The following is a 20,767-nucleotide window of genomic DNA, read 5'->3' as shown; positions in this document are numbered from 1 at the left end:
GATAAACCCAGAGAATGGCCCCTGATAAACCCAGAGAATGGCCCCTGATAAACCCAGAGAATGGCCCCTGATAAACCCAGATAATGGCCCCTGATAAACCCAGAGAATGGCCCCTGATAAACCCAGAGAATGGACCCTGATAAACCCAGAGAATGGCCCCTGATAAACCCAGAGAATGGCCCCTGATAAACCCAGAGAATGGCCCCTGATAAACCCAGAGAATGGACCCTGATAAACCCAGAGAATGGCCCCTGATAAACCCAGAGAATGGACCCTGATAAACCCAGAGAATGGCCCCCTGATAAACCCAGAGAATGCCCCCCTGATAAACCCAGAGAATGGCCCCTGATAAACCCAGAGAATGGACCCTGATAAACCCAGAGAATGCCCCCTGATAAACCCAAAGAATGGCCCCTGATAAACCCAGAGAATGGCCCCTGATAAACTCAGAGAATGGCCCCTGATAAACCGAGAGAATGGCCCTTGATAAACCCAGAGAATGGCCCCTGATAAACCCAGAGAATGCCCCTGATAAACCCAGAGAATGCCCCTGATAAACCCAGAGAATGCCCCTGATAAACCCAGAGAATGCCCCTGATAAACCCAGAGAATGCCCCTGATAAACCCAGAGAATGCCCCTGATAAACCCAGAGAATGGCCCCTGATAAACCCAGAGAATGGACCCTGATAAACCCGGAAAATGCCCCCTGATAAACCCAGAGAATGCAACCCTAATAAACCCAGAGAATTGCCCCCCTGATAAACCCAGAGAATGGGCCCCTGATAAACCCAGAGAATGGGCCCCTGATAAACCGAGAGAAGGGGCCCTGATAAACCAGAGAATGGACCCTGATAAACCCAGAGAATGGGCCCCTGATAAACCCAGAGAATGGGCCCCTGATAAACCCAGTGAATGGCCCCTGATAAACCCAGAGAATGGACCCTGATAAACCCAGAGAATGGACCCTGATAAACCCAGAGAATGGACCCTGATAAACCCAGAGAATGGCCCCTGATAAACCCAGAGAATGGACCCCTGAATGGACCCAGATAATGCCCCCTGATAAACCCAGAGAATGGACCCTGATAAACCCAGAGGATTGACCCTGATAAACCCAGAGAATGGCCCCCTGATAAACCCAGAGAATGGCCCCCTGATAAACCCAGAGAATGGCCCCTGATAAACCCAGAGAATGCCCCCCTGATAAACCCAGAGAATGGCCCCTGATAAACCCAGAGAATGCTCCCCTGATAAACCCAGAGAATGCCCCCCTGATAAACCCAGAGAATGGCCCCTGATAAACCCAGAGAATGGCCCCTGATAAACCCAGAGAATGGGCCCCTGAATGGACCCAGATAATGCCCCCTGATAAACCCAGAGAATGGAACCCTGATAAACCCAGAGGATGGACCCTGATAAACCCAGAGAATGCAACCCTGATAAACCCAGAGAATGGCCCCTGATAAACCCAAAGAATGGCCCCTGATAAACCCAGAGAATGGCCCCTGATAAACCCAGAGAATGGCCCCTGATAAACCCAGAGAATGGCCCCTGATAAACCCAGAGAATGGCCCCTGATAAACCCAGAGAATGGCCCCTGATAAACCCAGAGAATGGCCCCTGATAAACCCAGAGAATGGCCCCTGATAAACCCAAAGAATGGCCCCTGATAAACCCAGAGAATGGCCCCTGATAAACCCAGAGAATGGCCCCTGATAAACCCAGAGAATGGCCCCTGATAAACCCAGAGAATGGCCCCTGATAAACCCAGAGAATGGCCCTGATAAACCCAGAGAATGGCCCCTGATAAACCCAGAGAATGGCCCCTGATAAACCCAGAGAATGGCCCCTGATAAACCCAGAGAATGGCCCTGATAAACCCAGAGAATGGCCCCTGATAAACCCAGAGAATGGCCCCTGATAAACCCAGAGAATGGCCCCTGATAAACCCAGAGAATGGCCCCTGATAAACCCAGAGAATGGACCCTGATAAACCCAGAGAATGGACCCTGATAAACCCAGAGAATGGACCCTGATAAACCCAGAGAATGGACCCTGATAAACCCAGAGAATGGACCCTGATAAACCCAGAGAATGGACCCTGATAAACCCAGAGAATGGACCCTGATAAACCCAGAGAATGGACCCTGATAAACCCAGAGAATGGCCCCTGATAAACCCAGAGAATGGACCCTGATAAACCCAGAGAATGGACCCTGATAAACCCAGAGAATGGACCCTGATAAACCCAGAGAATTCCCCTGATAAACCCAGAGAATGGACCCTGATAATCCCAGAGAATGCCCCTGATAAACCCAGAGAATGCCCCTGATAAACCCAGAGAATGCCCCTGATAAACCCAGAGAATGCCCCTGATAAACCCAGAGAATGGACCCTGATAAACCCAGAGAATGGACCCTGATAAACCCAGAGAATGGACCCTGATAAACTCAGAGAATGGACCCTGATAAACCCAGAGAATGGCCCCTGATAAACCCAGAGAATGGCCCCTGATAAACCCAGAGAATGGACCCTGATAAACTCAGAGAATGGCCCCTGATAAACCCAGAGAATGGCCCCTGATAAACCCAGAGAATGGCCCCTGATAAACCCAGAGAATGGCCCCTGATAAACCCAGAGAATGGCCCCCTGATAAACCCAGAGAATGACCCTGATAAACCCAGAGAATGGCCCCTGATAAACCCAGAGAATGGCCCCTGATAAACCCAGAGAATGGCCCCTGATAAACCCAGAGAATGGCCCCTGATAAACCCAGAGAATGGCCCCTGATAAACCCAGAGAATGGCCCCTGATAAACCCAGAGAATGACCCTGATAAACCCAGAGAATGGCCCCTGATAAACCCAGAGAATGGCCCCTGATAAACCCAGAGAATGGCCCCTGATAACGGGTTAAAAATGTGTGATTTCAATAACGTTCCATAATATTGAACATTCTGACGGCCTTCATCCCTGTAATCTTCGTGTTTTAACCATCTGACTTAATGTCAGAGTACCTCAATGTTCCTCCCTCTGCTGTTTTAAATACTGAGGTGTAACAAACACCTTTTTTTGGTTCAGGAACTCCAACCTGTTTGAAATCCCTTTTTCAGCTTTGAATTAAAGTCTTATAATGACAGCAGATATTTAGTTTGTTTTGTTATTTTCAGCTCAGACCTGCTGTGTTATTGTAAGTGAACAGAGATCAGTGAGCAGCAGAAAGCTCCAGTAATGCGGGAGAGTGGGCTGGATTAACAAACAAAGAGTCGACCTTTGTTTGATTTAGAGGCACAGGAACTCCAGCACAGCCTCGAACTCTCAATACAACAATCACTGAGCCCCGTCAAAATAAAACATCACCTCTGCCCTGTCAAAATAAAACATCACCTCTGCCCTGTCAAAATAAAATATCACCTCTGCCCTGTCAAAATAAAACATCACCACTGCCCTGTCAAAATAAAATATCACCTCTGCCCTGTCAAAATAAAACATCACCACTGCCCTGTCAAAATAAAATATCACCTCTGCCCCGTCAAAATAAAACATCACCTCTGCCCTGTCAAAATAAAACATCACCTCTGCCCTGTCAAAATAAAACATCACCACTGCCCTGTCAAAATAAAATATCACCTCTGTCTGCCCTGTCAAAATAAAACGTCACCTGTGCCCTACAACATTAAACAGTCACCTCAGCAATGCCAAAATGAAAACAGTAACCTGAGCCCTACAAAATAAAACCTTAAGACTCACTCTTACTACAGAAATCATCACCCAGTCTTTTAAAAATTAAACTTCACCCCCCAAATTAAAACATTATTATCTGATGCCTTTTTCAAAATAAAACCTTAAAACTTTTAGGTCATATTTATCATGTTTCTAAAACTTTTACTTTGTTTTTCCTTCTCTCCCTTCCTTTGCAGTGGTCTCTCAGGATATGGGTCTGGACCTGGCTGATGCTCTCCCTGATGCTGATGACATTAAACCAGGTGAGTATGACAATACATGTGAGGTGATACAATGGCACACAGCTGACACAGTAGGATAAGACAGGTATTACAAGATGCTCTGGGAACGATGCTACACCATGTAAACCAGATAATACAGATTAAGATGGAATATGATGAAACTGGTCTTTGACTTTAGAGCAGCATATGTTAACAGGATTAAATAAATCTAAGAATTTATCATTTTTCTTACTCATTAGCGACTCCATCACCAAAGCCTGCAGCTCCAGCTGCTCCTGGGAATCCAGGAAAAGGTAAGAACCCTTGATTTGATCAGCTGCTTCCTGTTTGGTGTGAAGAGAGGGGACCATATTTGGTCTACAAGGGTGGAGTTACAGAGGAAGAGTAGGGTTAGAGCTATCTTCGACTTATTAACTGTTGCTACATTAACAGACCCGACCGTCCCATTTATTATGATGCTAATTTTGGCTCACTAAAAACAGATTTAGCAAAAATGTGTTAACTGAGACTGAACAGCTGATTTGTGGGTTTGTTTAAGAACTAAATATAACATTTACATCAGCGGGTTTCCTCTAAAAACATGAGTTTAAATCTAACAGACGGTCTGTGAGGCGTGGGCGTGGCCACAGTGATAGCGCTGGCTGGTCTTTGAAAAATGATTTAACTAAACTAGAGACAGTAATGTTATTTAAAAGGAAGTGTTACTGTTTTTTTAACACCACTCTTTGACACTTATTTGAAAATGCGTTTTTGTACGTGATTTGTACGCAAATCCACAAATGCATGCACACATCTTCAAAAGTGTTGTCCAGTTTTTTAACTGCAGACTCTGTTCATTCTGGTTAAGATTGGCTGTCAATACACATACAGCTTTGTAGTACAAGCAAGAACTAAATGTTAATCAGGAGGTGGAAAGAAAGGAAAACTAGGCTTCTGGTGAGCTCTTCAGTTCAAAAACAAAATAACAACCAATCAGGAATCTGGGCCCCGTTCCTCGTACCTGGCTAACTCAGTTAGCTGGATAATTTCAGGATAACTTGACGTCATGTCAGGCTTGTTCCGTGCCTCGAAGCAGGCTAAGCTAAATCACTATAGCAACAGATCAATAAACTAATGCTGCGTTCCAGGCAACCCGTAATTCGTGTTTTTCCCACCTGTAACTCGTGATAGTGCACTGGAACAGCAGTCGAACTCGTAACTTCCCACCTGTGAACTCGTACCAGATTGATGTACTCCGAGTTAGGACTTGTCAGGTCACATCACTGCCTAAACAATATGGCAGTGATCAATACAAAATACGTTTCAAAATAACGACAAATACCGTAAAATATAAAGTATAAGCTTCTGTTACCTTATGCGCCATTTCCACTCTTCAGTTTCACTCAAATGGGCAAGTTGCAGGCTCCTTTGGTGATTGAAATGATTAAGCATAAATCTTGCAATGTCTGCCATGTTGGTTTGTTTACATACCAGAATTCCTTGCACTCAAACCGAAGTTGTAGCATTAAACCTGCTCCAGGGCAGGTTTATTACAAGAAGCCGAATCTTAGGACACACCCCCAAAAGAAAAAAAAAGAGGAAGCTCCATTCCTGAGAGACCAAGTCGATAGGAGCAATAATAATCTGTGCCGCATTTCGTAGGGAAAGACTGATCCAAGATCGGTAAGATCCTTTAGCGTTTTCTGATGATTTTTTTATGAGCATTACTGTTTCAGTCCCCAAGACATTATTTATTTGCAACAGCTGATAGGGCCAGACATCGCCAATACTAACCAGTGCAGCCGCGTACTTACTGTCACTCAGACTTTGTGTAGGATTGGGTTTTTTTGTGAGTGCCACATACAAGGAAGATTTCTAATTCAACACCATGGAACAAATGATATTACCTTACCCCCTGAAGGGCCTGAAATGTCTACCAGTACTACTATTAGACTGTTTTTGAGCTAACTAGTAGTATTAATAGAGCCTGAAATGTCTACCAGTACTACTATTAGACTGTTTTGGAGCTAACTAGTAGTATTAATAGAGCCTGAAATGTCTACCAGTACTACTATTAGACTGTTTTTGAGCTAACTAGTAGTATTATTAGAACCTGAAATGTCTACCAGTACTGCTTTTAGACTGTTTTTGAGCTAACTAGTAGTATTAATAGAGCCTGAAATGTCTACCAGTACTACTATTAGACTGTTTTTGAGCTAACTAGTAGTATTATTAGAACCTGAAATGTCTACCAGTACTGCTTTTAGACTGTTTTTGAGCTAACTAGTAGTATTAATAGAGCCTGAAATGTCTACCAGTACTACTATTAGACTGTTTTTCTAACTAGTAGTATTATTAGAACCTGAAATGTCTACCAGTACTACTATTAGACTGTTTTTGAGCTAACTAGTAGTATTAATAGAGCCTGAAATGTCTACCAGTACTACTATTAGACTGTTTTTGAGCTAACTAGTAGTATTATTAGAACCTGAAATGTCTACCAGTACTACTATTAGACTGTTTTTGAGCTAACTAGTAGTATTAATAGAGCCTGAAATGTCTACCAGTACTACTATTAGACTGTTTTGGAGCTAACTAGTAGTATTAATAGAGCCTGAAATGTCTACCAGTACTACTATTAGACTGTTTTGGAGCTAACTAGTAGTATTAATAGAGCCTGAAATGTCTACCAGTACTACTATTAGACTGTTTTTGAGCTAACTAGTAGTATTATTAGAACCTGAAATGTCTACCAGTACTGCTTTTAGACTGTTTTTGAGCTAACTAGTAGTATTAATAGAGCCTGAAATGTCTACCAGTACTACTATTAGACTGTTTTTGAGCTAACTAGTAGTATTATTAGAACCTGAAATGTCTACCAGTACTACTATTAGACTGTTTTTGAGCTAACTAGTAGTATTAATAGAGCCTGAAATGTCTACCAGTACTACTATTAGACTGTTTTTGAGCTAACTAGTAGTATTAATAGAGCCTGAAATGTCTACCAGTACTACTATTAGACTGTTTTTGAGCTAACTAGTAGTATTAATAGAGCCTGAAATGTCTACCAGTACTACTATTAGACTGTTTTGGAGCTAACTAGTAGTATTAATAGAGCCTGAAATGTCTACCAGTACTACTATTAGACTGTTTTTGAGCTAACTAGTAGTATTATTAGAACCTGAAATGTCTACCAGTACTACTATTAGACTGTTTTTGAGCTAACTAGTAGTATTAATAGAGCCTGAAATGTCTACCAGTACTACTATTAGACTGTTTTTGAGCTAACTAGTAGTATTATTAGAACCTGAAATGTCTACCAGTACTACTATTAGACTGTTTTTGAGCTAACTAGTAGTATTATTAGAACCTGAAATGTCTACCAGTACTACTATTAGACTGTTTTTGAGCTAACTAGTAGTATTATTAGAACCTGAAATGTCTACCAGTACTACTATTAGACTGTTTTTGAGCTAACTAGTAGTATTAATAGAGCCTGAAATGTCTACCAGTACTACTATTAGACTGTTTTGGAGCTAACTAGTAGTATTAATAGAGCCTGAAATGTCTACCAGTACTACTATTAGACTGTTTTGGAGCTAACTAGTAGTATTAATAGAGCCTGAAATGTCTACCAGTACTACTATTAGACTGTTTTTGAGCTAACTAGTAGTATTATTAGAACCTGAAATGTCTACCAGTACTGCTTTTAGACTGTTTTTGAGCTAACTAGTAGTATTAATAGAGCCTGAAATGTCTACCAGTACTACTATTAGACTGTTTTTGAGCTAACTAGTAGTATTATTAGAACCTGAAATGTCTACCAGTACTACTATTAGACTGTTTTTGAGCTAACTAGTAGTATTATTAGAACCTGAAATGTCTACCAGTACTACTATTAGACTGTTTTTGAGCTAACTAGTAGTATTAATAGAGCCTGAAATGTCTACCAGTACTACTATTAGACTGTTTTTGAGCTAACTAGTAGTATTAATAGAGCCTGAAATGTCTACCAGTACTACTATTAGACTGTTTTTGAGCTAACTCTTAGTATTATTAGAACCTGAAATGTCTACCAGTACTGCTTTTAGACTGGTTTTTGAGCTAACCTTCTCCTCTTGTCATGACACATTTGTGTGCTGATTTTCATACATGTAGCTCTTCCCCACTCCCCTAATGTTTGGGTCCTTTGAGGCCCTGCTCCATGAACGTGCACAGTTCCCCCAAAATAGCCAGATCTCCACTAATGGCACAGTGTTCTGTTTATTTGACTTTTTGAATATGTTAAATCCCTGAATTAGTGAGTCTTCTCACAGAAAACATCAGGTACAATGGGGTCCTGGCAGACCCTAGGTCGGTGATCGGGCCCTAACAAGCAGTTTTTGTACTTTCCTTGTAAATGTGGCTTTTTCTTTTCAATTCACCTATTCAACATCCTCTACAGGATTCGATCTAGCGGATTATTTTGACGACACTGCCACGACCAAAGCCCCGCCTAAAGACGTCCCTAAAGTCCCTGCAGTTACCAAAGCCCCCGCCAAGCCCAAACCTAAGCCAGGTGAGACACAGACCCTTACTTGAACCAGCATTTTCCTCCAAACATGTCATAGTTTATTATTTATCCTGCATCTCTGAGCTATTTTCATTTAAACCCACTCCTCATTAATAAAGATTATTTTAACTCTGAATGTTCCTTTGACTAACTATCCTATCAATGCCTCACTGCCAGCTAACCTGTGCTTTATATTTTTAACAGATAATGAATGAATCCTGTTATCTTTCTGTTTGAGTTCTTTTGTCCCAGTTTAATGTCATGTTTTCATTTTGACCACGTCTGTCCCCGTGGTGTTTGCTCTCAGCTGCTGATGACTTTGACCTGGCTGATGCTTTGGACCCCAGCAATGACATGAAGGATAAGAACAAGGGGCAGGGAGGTGGGTGGTAGCCATTAGCTGCTGCTATAAAGTAACAGATTTAATAAGGGCTCAATAAGGAGTCCAGGTCTCTGTGTGGATTTGTTTTTGTGCAACACATCCTTGTGCAAACCCAGCTCTAAGCACAAAGGTTAAAAAACACAAGTTCTGTTTATCATTTATCAGTGAAGGACCATCAATGTCTGGACAGGTCCAAAAATACTCTCAGATATTATGATCAAGTCAAATGGCCTACATAAGCTGTAAATATCAGCCTATATCAGCTGTAAATATCAGCCTATATGAGCTGTAACTATCAGTCTACATCAGCTGTAAATATCAGCCTACATCAGCTGTAAATATCAGTCTATATCAGCTGTAACTATCAGCCTATATCAGCTGTACATATCAGTCTATATTAGCTGTAAATATCAGTCTATATCAGCTGTACATATCAGTCTATATCAGCTGTAAATATCAGCCTATATCAGCTGTACATATCAGTCTATATCAGCTGTAAATATCAGCCTATATCAGCTGTACATATCAGTCTATATCAGCTGTAAATATCAGCCTATATCAGCTGTACATATCAGTCTATATCAGCTGTAAATATCAGCCTATATCAGCTGTAAATATCAGTCTATATCAGCTGTAACTATCAGTGTATATCAGCTGTAACTATCAGTCTATATCAGCTGTAAATATCAGTCTATATCAGCTGTAACTATCAGTCTATATCAGCCGTAAATATCAGCCTGTATCAGCCGTAAATATCAGTCTATATCAGCCGTAAATATCAGCCTATATCAGCCGTAAATATCAGTCTATATCAGCCGTAACTATCAGTCTATATCAGCTGTAAATATCAGTCTATATCAGCCGTAACTATCAGTCTACATCAGCTGTAAATATCAGCCTATATCAGCTGTAAAAATCAGCCTATATCAGCCGTAACTATCAGTCTACATCAGCTGTAAATATCAGCCTATATCAGCTGTAAAAATCAGCCTATATCAGCTGTAAATATCATCCTATATCAGCTGTAAATATCAGTCTATATCAGCTGTAACTATCAGTCTATATCAGCTGTAACTATCAGTCTATATCAGCCGTAAATATCAGTCTATATCAGCTGTAAATATCAGTCTATATCAGCTGTAAATATCAGCCTACATCAGCTGTAAAAATCAGCCTACATCAGCTGTAAATATCAGCCTATATCAGCTGTAAATATCAGTCTATATCAGCTGTAAATATCAGTCTACATCAGCTGTAAATATCAGCCTATATCAGCTGTAAATATCAGCCTATATCAGCTGTAAATATCAGCCTATATCAGCCGTAAATATCAGTCTATATCAGCTGTAACTATCAGCCTATATCAGCTGTAAATATCAGTCTATATCAGCTGTAGATATCAGCCTACATCAGCTGTAAATATCAGCCTACATCAGCTGTAAATATCAGCCTATATCAGCTGTAAATATCAGTCTATATCAGCTGTAAATATCAGTCTACATCAGCTGTAAATATCAGCCTATATCAGCTGTAAATATCAGCCTATATCAGCCGTAAATATCAGTCTATATCAGCTGTAACTATCAGTCTATATCAGCTGTAAATATCAGTCTATATCAGCTGTAACTATCAGCCTATATCAGCTGTAACTATCAGCCTATATCAGCTGTAAATATCAGTCTATATCAGCTGTAACTATCAGTCTATATCAGCTGTAACTATCAGTCTACATCAGCTGTAAATATCAGTCTATATCAGCTGTAAATATCAGTCTATATCAGCTGTAAATATCAGCCTATATCAGCCGTAAATATCAGTCTATATCAGCCGTAAATATCAGCCGTAAATATCAGTCTATATCAGCCGTAACTATCAGTCTACATCAGCTGTAAATATCAGCCTATATCAGCTGTAAAAATCAGCCTATATCAGCTGTAAATATCATCCTATATCAGCTGTAAATATCAGTCTATATCAGCTGTAACTATCAGTCTATATCAGCTGTAACTATCAGTGTATATCAGCTGTAAATATCAGTCTATATCAGCTGTAAATATCAGTCTATATCAGCTGTAAATATCAGCCTACATCAGCTGTAAAAATCAGCCTACATCAGCTGTAAATATCAGCCTATATCAGCCGTAAATATCAGTCTATATCAGCTGTAAATATCAGTCTACATCAGCTGTAAATATCAGCCTATATCAGCTGTAAATATCAGCCTATATCAGCTGTAAATATCAGCCTATATCAGCCGTAAATATCAGTCTATATCAGCTGTAACTATCAGCCTATATCAGCTGTAAATATCAGTCTATATCAGCTGTAACTATCAGCCTATATCAGCTGTAACTATCAGCCTATATCAGCTGTAAATATCAGTCTATATCAGCTGTAACTATCAGTCTATATCAGCTGTAAATATCAGTCTACATCAGCTGTAAATATTAGTCTATATCAGCTGTAAATATCAGTCTATATCAGCTGTAAATATCAGTCTATATCAGCTGTAAATATCAGCCTATATCAGCGGTAAATATCAGTCAATATCAGCTGTAAATATCAGCCTATATCAGCTGTAACTATCAGTCTATATCAGCTGTAACTATCAGTCTATATCAGCTGTAAATATCAGTCTCTATCAGCTGTAAAGATCAGTCTGTATCAGCTGTAAATATCAGTCTACATCAGCTGTAAATATCAGCCTACATCAGCTGTAAATATCAGCCTATATCAGCTGTAAAAATCAGCCTACATCAGCTGTAAATATTGGTCTACATCAGCTGTAAATATCAGTCTATATCAGCTGTAAATATCAGCCTGTATCAGCCGTAAATATCAGTCTATATCAGCTGTTACTATCAGTCTATATCAGCTGTAACTATCAGCCTATATCAGCCGTAAATATCAGCCTATATCAGCTGTAAATATTAGTGTATATCAGCTGTAACTATCAGCCTATATCAGCCGTAAATATCAGCCTATATCAGCTGTAAATATCAGTCTATATCAGCTGTAACTATCAGTCTATATCAGCTGTAAATATCAGTCTATATCAGCTGTAAATATTAGTCTATATCAGCTGTAAATATCAGTCTATATCAGCTGTAAATATCAGTCTATATCAGCTGTAACTATCAGCCTATATCAGCTGTAAATATCAGTCTATATCAGCTGTAAATATCAGCCTATATCAGCTGTAAATATCAGCCTATATCGGCTGTAAATATCAGCCTATATCAGGTGTAACTATCGGTCTACATTAGCTGTAAATTTCAGCCTATATCAGCTGTAAATATCAGTCTATATCAGCTGTAAATATCAGCCTATATCAGCTGTAAATATCAGCCTATATCAGCATTAACTATCAGTCAATATCAGCTGTAACTATCAGCCTGTATCATCCGTAAATATCAGTCTATATCAGCTGTAAATATCAGTCTGTATCAGCTGTAAATATCAGTCTATATCAGCTGTAACTATCAGTCTGAATCAGCTGTAAATATCAGCCTTTATCAGCTGTAAATATCAGCCTTTATCAGCTGTAAATATCAGCCTATATCAGCTGTAAATATCAGTCAACATCAGCTGTAAAAATCAGCCTATATCAGCTGTAAATATCAGTCTATATCAGCTGTAAATATCAGTCTATATCAGCTGTAAATATCAGCCTATATCAGCTGTAAATATCAGCCTATATCAGCATTAACTATCAGTCTATATCAGCTGTAAATATCAGCCTATATAAGCTGTAAATATCAGCCTATATCAGCATTAACTATCAGTCTATATCAGCTGTAAATATCAGCCTATATCAGCATTAACTATCAGTCTATATCAGCTGTAAATATCAGTCTATATCAGCTGTAACTATCAGTCTGTATCAGCTGTAAATATCAGTCTGTATCAGCTGTAAATATCAGTCTATATCACCTGTAACTATCAGTCTGAATCAGCTGTAAATATCAGTCTGTATCAGCTGTGAATATCAGTCTGTATCAGCTGTAAATATCAGTCTATATCAGCTGTAACTATCAGTCTGAATCAGCTGTAAATATCAGCCTTTATCAGCTGTAAATATCAGCCTTTATCAGCTGTAAATATCAGTCAACATCAGCTGTAAAAATCAGCCTATATCAGCTGTAAATATCAGTCTATATCAGCTGTAAATATCAGCCTATATCAGCTGTAAATATCAGTCAACATCAGCTGTAAAAATCAGCCTATATCAGCTGTAAATATCAGTCTATATCAGCTGTAAATATCAGTCTATATCAGCTGTAAATATCAGCCTATATCAGCTGTAAATATCAGCCTATATCAGCATTAACTATCAGTCTATATCAGCTGTAAATATCAGCCTATATAAGCTGTAAATATCAGCCTATATCAGCATTAACTATCAGTCTATATCAGCTGTAAATATCAGCCTATATCAGCATTAACTATCAGTCTATATCAGCTGTAAATATCAGTCTATATCAGCTGTAACTATCAGTCTGTATCAGCTGTAAATATCAGTCTGTATCAGCTGTAAATATCAGTCTATATCACCTGTAACTATCAGTCTGAATCAGCTGTAAATATCAGTCTATATCAGCTGTAAATATCAGCCTATATCAGCTGTAAATATCAGCCTATATCAGCATTAACTATCAGTCTATATCAGCTGTAAATATCAGCCTATATAAGCTGTAAATATCAGCCTATATCAGCATTAACTATCAGTCTATATCAGCTGTAAATATCAGCCTATATCAGCATTAACTATCAGTCTATATCAGCTGTAAATATCAGTCTATATCAGCTGTAACTATCAGTCTGTATCAGCTGTAAATATCAGTCTGTATCAGCTGTAAATATCAGTCTATATCACCTGTAACTATCAGTCTGAATCAGCTGTAAATATCAGTCTGTATCAGCTGTGAATATCAGTCTATATTAGCTGTAACTATCAGTCTATATCAGCTGTACATTTGTTGAAATGTGGCTTGTAAGGAGAATTATTAATGATAACACAGAAAGAGACTCTGTTGTCTGTGTTTCTTATGTCCTTTTTAAAACCTCGGACTGATGGCTGTGTCAAACATCTCTATGTTTTCAGTGTTAAACAGTGTATGGCGTGTTTGAACAACAACCATCAGAAGCGTTGGATAGAGATTCTCTTTGTCAGAGCTTTAGATGATCTTAATGAACCTCCTCTGGAATTCTCTGTCCTCAGACAGGGCTCTTTGTCTCTTACTCATTGCCTCCTCTGTCAGCCGCTGTCTTTGTAAAGAACATCTAATCTGCTGCACACTTGAACTTCATCACACCAGGCCCTCAGGCTGGGGGTTCAGTGGGTTTAGAGACCCCGTTCACTACCAGACATCCAGGATGTGAGACAGGTCCAAAAATACTCTCAGATATTATAATCAAGTCAAATGGCCTACATCAGCTGTAAATATCAGTCTATATCAGCTGTAACTATCAGTTTATTTCAGCTGTAAATATCAGTCTATATCAGCTGTAAATATCAGTCTATTTCAGCTGTAAATATCAGTCTATATCAGCTGTAACTATCAGTTTATTTCAGACGTAAATATCAGTCTATATCAGCTGTAAATATCAGTTTATTTCAGCTGTGAATATCAGTTTATTTCAGCTGTAAATATCAGTCTATTTCAGCTGTAAATATCAGTTTATTTCAGCTGTAAATATCAGTTTATTTCAGCTGTAAATATCAGTCTATATCAGCTGTAAATATCAGTTTATTTCAGCTGTAACTATCAGTCTAAATCAGCTGTAAATATCAGTCTACTTCAGCTGTAAATATCAGCCTATATCAGCTGTAAATATCAGTCAATATCAGCTGTAAATATCAGCCTATATCAGCTGTAACTATCAGTCTATATCAGTTGAAATATCAGTCTATATCAGCTGTAAATATCAGTCTATATCAGCTGTAAATATCAGTCTATATCAGCTGTAAATATCAGCCTATATCAGCTGTAAATATCAGTCTATATCAGTTGAAATATCAGTCTCTATAAGCTGGAAATATCAGTCTATATCAGCTGTAAATATCAGTCTATATCAGTTGAAATATCAGTCTATATCAGCTGTAAATATCAGTCTACATCAGCTGTAAATATCAGTCTATATCAGCTGTAAATATCAGTCTATATCAGCTGTAAATATCAGTCTACATCAGCTGTAACTATCAGTCTATATCAGCTGTAAATATCAGTCTATATCAGCTGTAAATATCAGTCTATATCAGCTGTAAATATCAGTCTATATCAGCTGTAAATATCAGTCTATATCAGCTGTAAATATCAGTCTATATCAGCTGTAACTATCAGTCTATATCAGTTGAAATATCAGTCTATATCAGCTGTAAATATCAGTCTATATCAGCTGTAAATATCAGCCTATATCAGCTGTAACTATCAGTCTATATCAGCTGTAACTATCAGTCTATATCAGCTGTAAATATCAGTCTATATCAGCTGTAAATATCAGCCTATATCAGCTGTAAGTATCAGTCTATATCAGTTGAAATATCAGTCTATATCAGCTGTAAATATCAGTCTATATCAGCTGTAAATATCAGTCTATATCAGCTGTAAATATCAGTCAATATCAGCTATAAATATCAGTCTATATCAGCTGTAAATATCAGTCTGTATCGTCTGTAAGTATCAGTCTATATCAGCTGTAACTATCAGTCAATATCAGCTGTAAATATCAGTCTATATCAGCTGTAAATATCAGTCTATATCAGCTGTAAATATCAGTCTATATCAGCTGTAAATATCAGTCTATATCAGCTGTAAATATCAGTCTATATCAGCTGTAAATATCAGTCTATATTAGCTGTAACTATCAGTCTATATCAGTTGAAATATCAGTCTATATCAGCTGTAAATATCAGCCTATATCAGCGGTAAATATCAGTCTATATCAGTTGAAATATCAGTCTGTATCAGCTGTTAATATCAGTCTATATCAGCTGTAACTATCAGCCTATATCAGCTGTAAATATCAGTCAATATCAGCTGTAAATATCAGCCTATATCAGCTGTAAATATCAGTCAATATCAGCTGTAAATATCAGTCTGTATCGTCTGTAAGTATCAGTCAATATCAGCTGTAAATATCAGTCTATATCAGCTGTAAATATCAGTCTATATCAGCTGTAAATATCAGTCTATATCAGCTGTAAATATCAGTCTATATCAGCTGTAAATATCAGTCTATATTAGCTGTAACTATCAGTCTATATCAGTTGAAATATCAGTCTATATCAGCTGTAAATATCAGTCAATATCAGCTATAAATATCAGTCTATATCAGCTGTAAATATCAGTCTATATCAGCTGTAAATATCAGTCTATATCACCTGTAACTATCAGTCTGAATCAGCTGTAAATATCAGTCTATATCAGCTGTAACTATCAGTCTGTATCAGCTGTAAATATCAGTCTGTATCAGCTGTTAATATCAGTCTATATCACCTGTAACTATCAGTCTGAATCAGCTGTAAATATCAGTCTGTATCAGCTGTGAATATCAGTCTACATCAGCTGTAACTATCAGTCTGAATCAGCCGTAAATATCAGTCTATATCAGCTGTAAATATCAGTCTACATCAGCTGTAACTATCAGTTTGAATCAGCTGTAAATATCAGTCTATATCAGCTGTAAATATCAGTCTACATCAGCTGTAAATGTCAGTCTGTATCAGCTGTGAATATCAGTCTATATTAGCTGTAACTATCAGTCTATATCAGCTGTACATTTGTTGAAATGTGGCTTGTAAGGAGAATTATTAATGATAACACAGAAAGAGGCTCTGTTGTCTGTGTTTCTTATGTCCTTTTTAAAACCTCGGACTGATGGCTGTGTCAAACATCTCTATGTTTTCAGTGTTAAACAGTGTATGGCGTGTTTGAACAACAACCATCAGAAGCGTTGGATAGAGATTCTCTTTGTCAGAGCTTTAGATGATCTTAATGAACCTCCTCTGGAATTCTCTGTCCTCAGACAGGGCTCTTTGTCTCTTACTCATTGCCTCCTCTGTCAGCCGCTGTCTTTGTAAAGAACATCTAATCTGCTGCACACTTGAACTTCATCACACCAGGCCCTCAGGCTGGGGGTTCAGTGGGTTTAGAGACCCCGTTCACTACCAGACATCCAGGATGTAAGCCCCATTTATGTTTGCATGCATCCTAAAGAGCTATGGATATCTCTAGCTTTAAGTCACATGACTGGCCAGAGGTCTGGAGGGCAACATATTAAACACCAGAAATCAGCTGCTATATCATATTCAGTGATAAAAACATCAATGAAACTGCCATGTTGAGGATGTAATGATGATGTTTTATTATCCATCAGCTAATCATGAGTTCCTCTACTGCAGGAAGAGGATTCGATGACAGCGACCTGTCTGACGTTGGGGATGACAACACCTACAAACCAGACAAAGGAAGAGGTCAGCTTCTTATTTTAATCCATTTTCTGCTGAAATTAATTCAGTCCAGGAAAAACAGGAGGCTGAGGCCCCACCCCCTAACTGACTTTAACCTCTACCCCTGGATTTACAGAGCTACTGCTTTACTTCAGTGTATATGTGTCCAAAAATCAGGACACCCCTAGCACTTCATTCTAACTAGAATCAGGACACCCCTAGCACTTCATTCTAACTAGAATCAGGACACCCCTAGCACTTCATTCTAACTAGAATCAGGACACCCCTAACACTCCATTCTAACTAGAATCAGGACACCCCTACTAGTCCAATCTAACTAGAATCAGGACACCCCTAGCACTTCATTCTAACTAGAATCAGGACATCCCTAACACTCCGTTCTAACTAGAATCAGGACACCCCTACTAGTCCAATCTAACTAGAATCAGGACACCCCTAGCACTTCATTCTAACTAGATCAGGACATCCCTAACACTCCATTCTAACTAGAATCAGGACACCCCTACTAGTCCAATCTAACTAGAATCAGGACACCCCTAGCACTTCATTCTAACTAGAATCAGGACATCCCTAACACTCCGTTCTAACTAGAATCAGGACACCCCTACTAGTCCAATCTAACTAGAATCAGGACACCCCTAGCACTTCATTCTAACTAGATCAGGACATCCCTAACACTCCATTCTAACTAGAATCAGGACACCCCTACTAGTCCAATCTAACTAGAATCAGGACACCCCTAGCACTTCATTCTAACTAGAATCAGGACACCCCTAACACTCCATTCTAACTAGAATCAGGACACCCCTACTAGTCCAATCTAACTAGAATCAGGACACCCCTAGCACTTCATTCTAACTAGAATCAGGACATCCCTAACACTCCATTCTAACTAGAATCAGGACACCCCTACCAGTCCATTCTAACTAGAATCAGGACACCCCTACCCCACTATTCTAAATAGAATGAGGACACCCTTACCACTTCATTCTAACTAGAATCAGGAAACCCCTACCGCTCCATTCTAACTAGAATCAGGACACCCCTACCAGTCCATTCTAACTAGAATCAGGACACCCCTACCCCACTATTCTAAATAGAATGAGGACACTCTTACCGCTCCATTCTAACTAGAATCATGACACCCGTACCAATACATTCTGACTAGAATCAGGAAACCCCTAGCAGTTAATTCTAACTAGAATCAGGACACCCCTAGCACTTCATTCTTACTAGAATCAGGACAACCGTACCCCTCCATTCTAACTAGAATCAGGACACCCCTACCGCTCCATTCTGATTAGAATCAGGACACCCCTAGCACTTCATTCTAACTAGAATCAGGACACATCTACTGCTCCATTCTAACTAGAATCAGGACACCCCTACCCCTTTATTCTTACTAGAATCAGGACACCCCTGCCGCTCCATTCTGAATAGAATCAGGACACCCCTAGAACTTCATCTAACTAGATCAGGACACCCCTACCCCTCCATTCTAACTAGAATCAGGACACCCCTACTAATCCATTCTAACTAGAATCAGGACACCCCTAACACTCCATTCTAACTAGAATCAGGACACCCCTAGCACTTCATTCTAACAAGAATCAGGACACCCCTAGCACTTCATTCTAACTAGAATCAGGACACCCCTCCCCCTCCATTCTAACTAGAATCAGGACACCCCTCCCCCTCCATTCTAACTAGAATCAGGACACCTCTACCGCTCCATTCTAACTAGAATCAGGACACCCCCAGCACTTCATTCTAACTAGAATCAGCTCACTGCTAGCACTTCATTCTAACTAGAATCAGGACACCCCTACCCCTCCTTTCTAACTAGAATCAGGACACCGCTACCGCTCCATTCTGACTAGAATCAGGAGACCCCTAGCACTTCATTCTAACTAGAATCAGGACACCCCTGCCGCTCCATTCTGAATAGAATCAGGACACCCCTAGTACTTCATCTAACTTGAATCAGGACACATCTACTGCTCCATTCTAACTAGAATCAGGACACCCCTACTAATCCATTCTAACTAGAATCAGGACACCCCTAACACTCCATTCTAACTAGAATCAGGACACCCCTAGCACTTCATTCTAACAAGAATCAGGACACCCCTAGCACTTCATTCTAACTAGAATCAGGACACCCCTCCCCCTCCATTCTAACTAGAATCAGGACACCCCTCCCCCTCCATTCTAACTAGAATCAGGACACCTCTACCGCTCCATTCTAACTAGAATCAGGACACCCCCAGCACTTCATTCTAACTAGAATCAGCTCACTGCTAGCACTTCATTCTAACTAGAATCAGGACACCCCTACCCCTCCTTTCTAACTAGAATCAGGACACCGCTACCGCTCCATTCTGACTAGAATCAGGAGACCCCTAGCACTTCATTCTAACTAGAATCAGGACACCCCTACCACTTCATTCCAACTAGAATCAGGACACCCCTACCCCTTTATTCTAACTAGAATCAGGACACCCCTACCCCTCCAGTCTAACTAGAATCAGGTCACCACTAGCACTTCATTCTAACTAGAATCAGGACACCCCTACCCCTCCAGTCTAACTAGAATCAGGTCACCACTAGCTCTTCATTCTAACTAGAATCAGGACACCCCTACCCCTCCAGTCTAACTAGAATCAGGTCACCACTAGCTCTTCATTCTTACTAGAATCAGGACACCCCCAGCACTTCATTCTAACTAGAATCAGGACACCCCTACCCCTCCAGTCTAACTAGAATCAGGTCACCACTAGCACTTCATTCTAACTAGAATCAGGACACCCCTACCCCTCCAGTCTAACTAGAATCAGGTCACCACTAGCTCTCCATTCTAACTAGAATCAGGACACCCCTACCCCTCCAGTCTAACTAGAATCAGGTCACCACTAGCTCTTCATTCTTACTAGAATCAGGACACCCCTAGCACTTCATTCTAACTAAAATCAGGGCAACCCTACTCCTCCAGTCTAACTAGAATCAGGACACCCCTACCCCTTCATTCTAACTAGAATCAGGACACCCCTAGCACTTCATTCTAACTAGAATCAGGACACCCCTAGCACTTCATTCTAACTAAAATCAGGGCAACCCTACTCCTCCAGTCTAACTAGAATCAGGACACCCCTAGCACTTCATTCTAACTAGAATCAGGACACCCATAGCACTTCATTCTAACGAGAATCAGGACACCCCTAGCACTTTATTCTAACTAAAATCGCAACACCCCTACTGCTCCATTCTAACTAAATTCAGGACACCCCTTCCACTTCATTCTAACTGGAATAGGGACACCCCTACTCCTCCATTCTAACTAGAATCAGGACACCCCTACCCCTCCATTCTAACTAGAATCAGGACACCCCTAGCACTTCATTCTAACTAGAATCAGGA

General features: G+C 39.7%; 1 protein-coding gene across 2 annotated transcripts in view; it reads left to right on the top strand.

Annotated features, from left to right (window-relative positions):
* The window catches only part of cd99l2 (CD99 molecule-like 2), a 49,143-nt gene that overhangs the window by 14,348 nt on the left and 14,028 nt on the right, over positions 1-20,767 (top strand). Inside the window, exons 2-6 of one of the 2 annotated variants that reach the window (XM_041782481.1) lie at positions 3,920-3,985; positions 4,204-4,257; positions 8,388-8,501; positions 8,803-8,877; positions 17,282-17,353. In XM_041782481.1, the coding sequence (XP_041638415.1) occupies positions 3,920-3,985; positions 4,204-4,257; positions 8,388-8,501; positions 8,803-8,877; positions 17,282-17,353 (381 nt within the window). The remainder of the gene's footprint in view (positions 1-3,919; positions 3,986-4,203; positions 4,258-8,387; positions 8,502-8,802; positions 8,878-17,281; positions 17,354-20,767) is intronic. The other variant, XM_041782482.1, reaches the window with a different exon arrangement.

Source organism: Cheilinus undulatus, unplaced genomic scaffold (genome assembly GCF_018320785.1).
Source record: "Cheilinus undulatus unplaced genomic scaffold, ASM1832078v1 Contig4, whole genome shotgun sequence".
Taxonomy (NCBI): Eukaryota; Metazoa; Chordata; class Actinopteri; order Labriformes; family Labridae; genus Cheilinus; species Cheilinus undulatus.
Note: the sequence above shows the minus strand (reverse complement) of the source record. Positions and strands in the feature narration are given on the sequence as shown.